The sequence below is a fragment of the Macrobrachium rosenbergii genome, chromosome 42, assembly GCF_040412425.1.
Source record: "Macrobrachium rosenbergii isolate ZJJX-2024 chromosome 42, ASM4041242v1, whole genome shotgun sequence".
In the NCBI taxonomy this organism is placed as follows: domain Eukaryota; kingdom Metazoa; phylum Arthropoda; class Malacostraca; order Decapoda; family Palaemonidae; genus Macrobrachium; species Macrobrachium rosenbergii.
In genome coordinates, this window is record NC_089782.1 from 46,491,322 (window position 1) to 46,501,321 (window position 10,000).

Below are 10,000 nucleotides of genomic sequence, written 5' to 3' on the forward strand. Positions count from 1 at the left end.
CTCATCGAGGCGAGAGTTATGGAACCGGTATAAGACTCAAATTCCGAATTCTCCTGTATACGAGATCAGGCAAAGAAATGCAAATATGATATTAACTACAAAGATTTTAAAATCATAGGCAGAGCTCCGAGTGACCACCAACTAGCAATTTCGGAATCACTTCTCATTAAGCAGCTTGTTCCCCAACTAAATACTCAATCCACGTCAACACCTTTATATCTCTCGTGAGTTTCTGTTGAAGCCGAACCGGACTTTGATTGTCACTCGGTCTTTGCCTTCAGCGCTCTTTAGGAAACTTTGTTCCTTCCTATCGTACTTCAGTATTTGTAATTGTTTATGTTAAACTTTTCTGTTTTTAACCTGAGTCTGTTTTTAGTGTTTGTTCCCTTATTTTATAGCTTTGAAAAATGGGACTGATATGTCTTGAAACGTCAGCTGAATAAAGTACTTTGAAAGGAATGAGGAATTGTCTTTCCCCCCTTGTTTGCCGCTGTCTATTGGGTTTTATAGCAACTGCCTTCAATGTTCTGTATTTTGTAGACTATATATATATATATATATATATATATATATATATATATATATATATATATATATATATATATATATATATATATATATATATATATATATATATATATATATATATATATATATATATATATATATAAATGTCAATAAAATACAAAACATAAATCTCTTTTTCAAACAAGAAAAATATCTTCAGACAGAGGTATGATGATTGATAACAGCCTCATGTCCATTAATGTCATGAATATCAAGTATATGCAAATGGCCCTGCTTAAATTTGACACGATGATACAGGTACCCTACAATAACACTAGAATTCACACTTGGAATTTTCATCATTTTCTCAGTTTTAATTCGTTCTCCCGTGACGCAGATACAAGGGTCCACGTCATTCTGCGCCTCGTTCTAATATTTCCCTTTTAGTTTATTTTTCCATTCGCTCGCGTATCCAAAGTTCTGTTTTCTCTTTAATTACATTTTTTTCTATTTATCCTTTGCTCTGGTATCCAGTGTTTCGCTTTTCATTTTTTTTTTTTCAGGTGTTAATTTTAACTTTTTTCTCTCTTTCTGGCCAGGTATCCGACGCACCGCCTCCACATTTAATTCGATTTACTCTCCTCTTAACTTAAGACTTCATTGTTTTTACTTTTTATTTTCCATTCTAACTTAGAATTCTCTCTGCTCAGGTATCCGACTTGTTCATTTTCCCTTCTGCTATTTTTCTTTCCTATCGATCACTTTTCATCATCTTATTTTTGCTATTTTTTTATTATTTCATCTTATCTTAGGTACTCGACATCTCTGCTGATGAAAGTCCACAAAAGGTTGGGAGGGCATTTCGTCCTCACCTTCCCGATGTTTCTACGGCACGTCGTCTACACGCATCAGCATAACATCGTCGATAACCACTGGTGAGTCATGAATGTGAGGCTTGCAACCGCATCACAAAACAAATCAATGCTTAGAAACCTGCAAAAAAAATCGTAGTAGTCTGGTAAGAGCGGCAATCAGTCAAAAGTGAGTAATCATCGGAGTGGGTGTGGGTAATCGGTAAGAAGTCAAGTGACTCAGTCTCGGGACTGTCGGTCCTCACTGTGACTCACTGCCGCTCATACAAGTCGTCCTAAAGTTTGCAACAAGTTAATGTAACGAAAAGCTGCCAAAGCTGAAACATGCATTTTACAAACTTTGATAGTTGCCCAAAGAGAAACAACTATTTTACAAACTTTGATAGTTGCCCAGAGAGAAACAACTATTTTACAAACTTTGATAGCTGCCCAAAGAGAAACAACTATTTTACAAACTTTGACACTTGCCCAAAGAGAAACAACTATTTTACAAACTTTGACAGTTGCCCAAAGAGAAACGACTATTTTCCAAACTTTAATAGCTGCCCAAAGAGAAACAACTATTTTACGAACTTTGACAGTTGCCCAAAGAGAAACAACTATTTTACAAACTTTGACACTTGCCCAAACAGAAACAACTATTTTACAAACTTTGATAGTTGTCCAAACAGAAACAACTATTTTACAAACTTTGATAGTTGCCCAAAGAGAAACAACCATTTTACAAACTTTGACACTTGCCCAAAGAGAAACAACTATTTTACAAACTTTGATAGTTGCCCAAAGAGAAACAACTATTTTACAAACTTTGATAGTTGCCCAAAGAGACAAACTATTTTACAAACTTTGATAGTTGCCCAAAGAGAAACAACTATTTTACAAACTTTGATAGTTGCCCAAAGAAAAACAATTATTTTACACACTTTGATAGTTGCCCAAATAGAGACAACTATTTTACAAACTTCGATGGTTGCCCAAAGAGAAACCACTATTTTACAAACTTTAGTAGTTGCCCAAAGAGAAACAACTATTTTACAAACTCTTACTTACAGAATTCTGCAAAATTCTTACCTAAGTAAATGTGCAGAAAAAATTGTTTACCCGGCGCCCTTGAAATGTGTGTGCTAATGGAATAAAATACTTAAATATCTTTCAAAAGCTGGCCCAAGTCAAAACATATATTTGACTCACTTTGCTGAGGCTTCATGCATATAAACATACGTGCACATTAGAATTACAAACTCTGTAAATGGAACATAAAATTTCATGGCCTGTCGAGAAATGTGTGTAAATGACCTTTTAGGAAGGGACAGTCTTGCCTAAAATAGCCAAACACATTAAATATGTGGGTCATTTACCAAATGGAAATTGGAATTTCAAGTTGTGAATTTATGGCTGCTTTAAATGGGTTTTAAAACAAAAGGAGGCACAAATAGGATACAAAGCACATTTACCACTATAGCTAATGGATGTAACGTAAACTGTGCCATCTATTCGTGTTCAACAAGTATTTCTCAAGTGAGTATAATTTGTTTAGTTCCTTTATGGCTTAATCAAATAAAGTTCCAGCTGTCTATCTGCCATTTTAAAAGAACTTCCATAAAAGTATATTTAATAACTACAAAAACTGAATCAAAGCTAGAGTTTTCAGTGTTTTTTCACTAACAGATATCTGTTACAACCATTTCGCCAAATCATATACCAAACGCAATGTGTAATGTCTCAACGACACGTCAAGAGTTTTTGCATTGAACACAAATATAAATGAGGATTTGGGCAGGTCTTAATTTATATAATCTACCTAATAATTTATAATCTACCTAATAATTTATCTAATAATTCAACTAATTTTAGTCACACAATGGATCTAATTCTAATCCTCAATAAAAAAAAACACCCATCGGAATTTTCTTTTCTCAAAACAAAATCAACAGAAAAATTATAAATACAGTTTTTACAAATTTATATTTTCGCTCAACGAAACTAAGTTCATCTAATTCTAATTCTAAATCAAACGTGGATCGTAAATTCGTTTACCCAAAATAAAAACAAAAGGCAAAAAAAAAACTCGTTTATTTTTTACAAATTTATATTTGCACTCAGCAAACTTTAGCCAAAAATTAGCCCTAATTCTTATCCTCTATCAAATGTGCACTGGACTTTTCTTTAGCCCCAAAAATCAGAAATAAATGCAAAACAAAAACAGAAATTATATTATCTGCTGGTCTTCATTCTTATTTTAAGTCCATATCCTTCTACGACAACATCTGAAGGCACGATAATTACCGTACACGCTGGTCTTCATTCTTATTGTAAGTTCAGATCCTTATACACCTACATCTGAGGGAATGATAATTAAATGTTGGCCTTCAATCTTATTCTAAGTTCAGATCCTTCTACGCCTACATCTGAAGGAACGATAATTATCTGCTGGTCTTCATTCTTATTCTAGGTTCAGATCCTTATACACCTACATCTGAGAGAATGATAATTAAATGCTGGTCTTCAATCTTATTGTAAGTTCAGATCCTTCTACGCCTACATCTGAAGGAATGATAATTATCTGCTGGTCTTCGTTCTTATTGTAAGTTCAGATCCTTCTCCGCCTACATCTGAAGGAACGGTAATTATCTGCTGGTCTTCGTTCTTATTGTAAGTTCAGATCCTTCTATGCCAACATCTGAAGGAATGGTAATTAAATGCTGGTCTTCAATCTTATTGTAAGTTCAGATCCTTCTACTCCTACATCTGAAGGAACGATAATTATCTGCTGGTCTTCATTCTTATTGTAAGTTCAGATCCTTATACACATACATCTGAAGGAGCGATAATTGTCTGCTGGTCATCAATCTTATTCTAAGTTCAGGTCCTTCTCCGCCTACATCTGAAGGAACGGTAATTATCTGCTGGTCTTCATTCTTATTGTAAGTTCAGATCCTTCTACGTCAACATCTGAAGGAACGACAATTAAATGCTGGTCTTCAATATTATTCTAAGTTCAGATCCTTCTACTCCTACATCTGAAGGAACGGTAATTATTTGCTGTCTTCATTCTTATTGTAAGTTCAGATCCTTCTACGCCAACATCTGAAGGAACAATAATTATCTGCTGGTCTTCAATCTTATTGTAAGTTCAGATCCTTCTACGCCTACATCTGAAGGAACGATAATTATCTGCTGGTCTTCAATCTTATTGTAAGTTCAGATCCGTCTACTCCTACATCTGAAGGAACGATAATTATCTTCTGGTCTTCATTCTTATTGTAAGTTCAGATCCTTATACACATATATCTGAAGGAACGCTAATTGTCTGCTGGTCTTCAATCTTATTCTAAGTTCAGATCCTTCTCCGCCTACATCTGAAGGAACGGTAATTATCTGCTGGTCTTCATTTTTATTGTAAGTTCAGATCCTTCTACGCCAACATCTGAAGGAACGATAATTAAATGCTGGTCTTCAATCTTATTCTAAGTTCAGATCCTTCTACTCCTACATCTGAGGGAACGGTAATTATTTGCTGTCTTCATTCTTATTGTAAGTTCAGATCCTTAAACGCCTGCATCTGAATTAACGATAATTAAATGCTGGTCTTCAATCTTATTCTAAGTTCAGATCCTTCTACTCCTACATCTGAAGGAACGGTAATTATTTGCTGTCTTCATTCTTAATGTAAGTTCAGATCCTTAAGCACCTGCATCTGAAGGAACGGTAATTAAATGCCGGTCTTCAATCTTATTCCAAGTTCAGATCCTGATACCCCTACTTCTGAAGGAATGATTCTCATGACGAAGTTGCCACTTCTCTCTTTCAGGAAGCCGATCGACTGGCTCTGCTCCCCGTGTCTCCTGCATTACAACTTCGTGGTGAAACTCGAAACCATGACTGAGGACCTCAACTACGTGTTCCGTAAGCTCGACATTCCCTCCGAGCCCTCCATTAAGAAAAACAAGGAACGGTCGGTGGAGAGTCCGTGGACTGACATTGGGTGCGTTAATGCGCAGATTTATATATATATATATATATATATATATATATATATATATATATATATATATATATATATATATATATATATATATATATATATGTTTTGTCATTCACTGAAAATAAAACAAGACGAAAGCCACAGCCACATTCACAACTGAGCTAGTGCATTTAGGATGATCCCTTTGAGCAGAAAACTTACACAACATAGCTGCTTTTCGCACCTACACTCAAGACCCAACAGCAGTGCGTTGAACACACCCTGTGTGCAATGTTACAACAGCATGAAAGATTATATATACTTATACACAAACACACACATGTGCATATATATAGCCTATACAGAAAAAAGGAGGAAGGAAGAGAATTCAGAAACTTCTTGGCTGAACGAGTTTCATGCTGGAATAAAGCCATTTCTGTAGTCTGGTACTGACTTAAGCCGGCCTTATGCCAGGACAAGCCTTTGCACAATGGGGCGATCCATAAGGGACAATGGGGTTTTGAAGTCAATAACAGGCTAGGTGTGGACCTGCGGACTCTAAGCAACCAACCGAATCAGCTAGTTTTATTATGACACTGAGGATAAAATCATGAAAAAATACCACGTAATTAATGAAGGAAAACTTATGACAACTTCTTACTGATGAATAAAAAGGACATAACGTTTTACTGCATAGCAATTTAGAGCATTCCTCAAAAAAAGACGCACATACGAAGGCTACATACATACTTACATACAGGCGCAAAGTGAGGGAGAAAGAAAGACGATCCGCTACACAGGCTACATGCATAAATGCATTCGCACGCAAAGTGAGGGAGGAAGAAAGACGCACATACATATATACATACGCACGTAGTGAGGGAAAAAGAAAGACATACATATAAAGACTACATACATACATACACACGTAAAGTGAGGGAGAAAGAAAGACGTACATACATTGGCTAAATATATACATACATACATACACACGTAAAGTGAGGGAGAAGGAAAGACATACATACATACATACATACATACATACATACATACATACATACATACATACATACGTAAAGTGAGGGAGAAAGAAAGACGTACATACAGTACAAAGGCTACATATATACATACATACATAAATACACACGTAAAGTGAAGGAGAAAGAAAGACATACATATGTAGGCTACATGCATACATACATATATACATACACACGTAAAGTGAGGCAAAAAGAAGACGCACATACAAAGGCTACATACAAACAGTACATACACATGTAAAGAGAAGGAGAAAGAAAGACATACATACATACATAGGAGACATACATTCACAAGTGAGAGAGAAAAAAGACGTACATACATAGGCTACATACATACATAAACACTTAAAGTGAGGGAGAAAGAAAGACGTACATACATAGGCAACATACATACATATATACATACATACATAAAGTGAGGGAGAAAGAAAACCGCACCTACATAGGCTACATGCGTACATACACACACGTAAAGTGAGGAAGAAATAAAGATGCACATACATACTGCACATACATACATACGTAAAGTTAGGGAGAGACATACATACCTACATATGTAAAGTTAGGGAGAAAGACGCACATACATAGGCTACATACATAACATACATACACACGTAAAGTGAGAGAGAAAGAAAGACGACCCGCTTAGTATTTCTAGTAACCTACGACCTCATCATGACCTTGACCTACCCGACTATTCTGGCCACATTAAATATTAAAGCAGATAAACCCAAATCTTGCGTAATTATTTCCCCCTTTCCAGTTTTAGAGTTTGAGAGGGTGGACTACTGCTTTAATGGCGTTTTACAATACTGCATTGCTTTTTCTGGAATATACTGATATATATATATAGCGGTCTACCTATCTATCTATAAATCTATCTCTCCATATATTTACATATACTGTACAGCATGTATATATCTATCTATATCTATATATATATATATATATATATATATATATATATATATATATATATATATATATATATATATATATATATATATATATATATATATATGTGCGTGTGTGTGTATGTGTGTGAGTGTGTGTATGTGTATACCTTTTTGCTTATTACCTCCATTAATTTGTTATTTGATTGTTCTGTAATCTGTTTTCTTCCCTTTTTGTTTTTTTAAATATGTTCATTCAACTCCGTGGAAGCCTGTTCCTAATAATAATAATAATAATAATAATAATAATAATAATATTAACAATAATAAACTTCTTTTCACAGGCGCTATCGTGATGTCCCTCTAGAACTGAAGAAAGAAATCCTACGCCTCTACTGGAACGACCTATTACTGTTCGATTACAAACTGCCTCCTGGTTTCCTAGGCTGATGGACTAGGTTTCTCCCCCCCGCCACCGCCCCCCGCACTCTCTCTCTCTCTCTCTCTCTCTCTCTCTCTATATATATATATATATATATATATATATATATATATATATATATATATATATATATATATATATATATATATATATATATATATATATATATATATATATATATATATATGCAAGAGTCATCTGTAACGTGTGTTTATACCGACTTAAACAAAAATCTTTTATTATACGTATTTTTTGTAAATGGTCACCTTTCCCCAATCTACATAGGCAAAATGCCTCTGTGTTTTATATGGCAACAAAATAACCATCGTTTTATCATGCAGAGGCCGACGGGAGTGGCAACCTTTGGTCCCAAAACGAAGGAGCTTCTGCCTTGTGAGACAGCAAAGGCCAGTGAAACTTGTAACAAACCTGGCATTCTCGTGCGAGCGGCAATGGGACACTGGGGCACAAAAATTAAAAAGTAATAGTAACCATAATATCAAGGATGAAAATAGGAATAGCACTTAGAATAACGACTGATCGAAAGCTTCGATTATGGAGAATATCTGTCATAAATCTTTAAATGAATTCTCTAGTATGAACCCCTCTATTCGTAGTGAAGAATTATTCCGAGGAAAATTATTATCAAAAGCAACGCTGCATAAAATCGTCATCAAGGTGTTTACTATATAATTAGCTGAATCTTTGTATTTTATAAAACAATAAAAAGACAACCCTTTGTAGTACTTTTACAAGAATTAACGAACATATAAACTAAACTGTCTTGATTTTTTTCGTTATTGACCAAATAATCAACTGAACTGATCGATCGAGATAGATCCATTCCTAGGATGAAAAGATGGAATCAATGAAATTTTCAATATAATTATTCCCCCGAAGGAGGGTATTGCCGTCAGTGCACCTTATGCGGTGCACTGTAGGCATTACTTAAGAGTCTTTGCAGCGTGCCTTCGGCCCCTTGCTGCAACCCCTTTCGTTCCTTTTACCGTACCTCCTTTCATATTCTCTTTCTTCCATCTTACTTTCCACCCTCTCCTAACAACAGAATCATAGTGCAACTGCGAGGTTGTACTCCTGTTACGCCTTTCAAACCTTTTACTGTCAATTTCCCTTTCAGCGCTGAATGACCTCACTGGTCCTAGCGCTCAATATAATTACTCCACTGATATCAATTCTATGATCAAATTAATTTAGTTTAAACTTAGTCAACATTGCTGACTACAAAATGTACTTAGATTTTCATCTGCATTTCAAAAAATAAGAGTAAATTAACCCAAATTCATCAAAGTTCTCACAAAGTGAATTAAAATAAAACGTATCCCGAATGAAGGTGAACCTCATGAAATTTAATTCACTAACCTGAGCGGTAAATGTTGAACGCTTAACAAATCAATACACGCTCCGAGGCAAACTGACCGCGGACTTTTATAAAAACAAAATCAAATCCATCCATTTCTATTTATGAGGAAACAGATCACATCAAAGGTTACGGAAATAATAAGCCACAGGCTTATAGAAATATTCTGCTTTTGTTGTGATTCCCCTACAATCCTCATCAATAAACAATGTAAAAGACACCAGACTAAGAGACTTGCGAAATATCCATAACAGTCTACGCTACAAGGCAAACAAAGAAAACGAAAATTCTAGTCAATGAAAATGAGTTCGACCCATTCATGATACAGCTGATGTTTCCGGAAAGAGCCTGTTTTCCCTGGGGTTGTTCCAATAATGTCAGCGTGATTTCAAAAATAAGCCTTACCCCAGCTTAAAAGTCAATGAAACTGGGACGGGTAAGCAAGCCATAAAGCCGTGAAAACAAACAAAGTCTGTTCAAAGTGAGCGGAGAAGTTTCCAGCCCCGAAGACGAATCTTTCGAACGACATCGTTTCTTCGTGCGAGCAGAGGGCAGCCAGGGTCGTCTGCTACCTTACCTTACAGCAGGGATGTGTTTCACATAGACTGGTGGTCCTGTGGAGGTCGTGGTCGATCTTCAATCACCGAGGGACGTTGCAAAGAAGCAGAAAATCCATGGAGTGACAGAAAAGGGCGAAAGCAAGATGCAAAACGACCGTTTGGGAGTTCTGCCTAGGAAAAAACTTGGCCCACCTACAGGAGCTTAATTAAAGATCTGCTGAAGGTAAGTCCCAGTGCAGGGATTGACACAGCAGGCTGCTGCCAAGGAGAGATTAAAAAAGATGTTAGGGACGGAAAATAGGTCAGTGGGTCCAGACTGCCTTGGGTGAGGAGACTAACGTCGC

The 10,000-nt window shown here is 35.8% G+C and overlaps 2 protein-coding genes across 2 annotated transcripts in view; both read left to right on the forward strand.

Annotated features, from left to right (window-relative positions):
• Positions 1 to 7,754, forward strand: part of LOC136828394 (carbohydrate sulfotransferase 8-like) — a 16,815-nt gene extending 9,061 nt beyond the window's left edge. The window contains exons 5-7 of the mRNA XM_067086418.1: positions 1,320 to 1,442; positions 5,191 to 5,364; positions 7,621 to 7,754. Of these exons, the coding sequence (XP_066942519.1) occupies positions 1,320 to 1,442; positions 5,191 to 5,364; positions 7,621 to 7,726 (403 nt within the window). The 3' untranslated portion in view covers positions 7,727 to 7,754. The remainder of the gene's footprint in view (positions 1 to 1,319; positions 1,443 to 5,190; positions 5,365 to 7,620) is intronic.
• Positions 7,755 to 9,439: 1,685 nt separating this feature from the next.
• Positions 9,440 to 10,000, forward strand: part of LOC136828392 (uncharacterized) — an 11,942-nt gene continuing 11,381 nt past the window's right edge. Inside the window, exon 1 of the mRNA XM_067086415.1 lies at positions 9,440 to 9,879. The gene's annotated coding sequence lies outside the window, so the exon portion shown is untranslated. The remainder of the gene's footprint in view (positions 9,880 to 10,000) is intronic.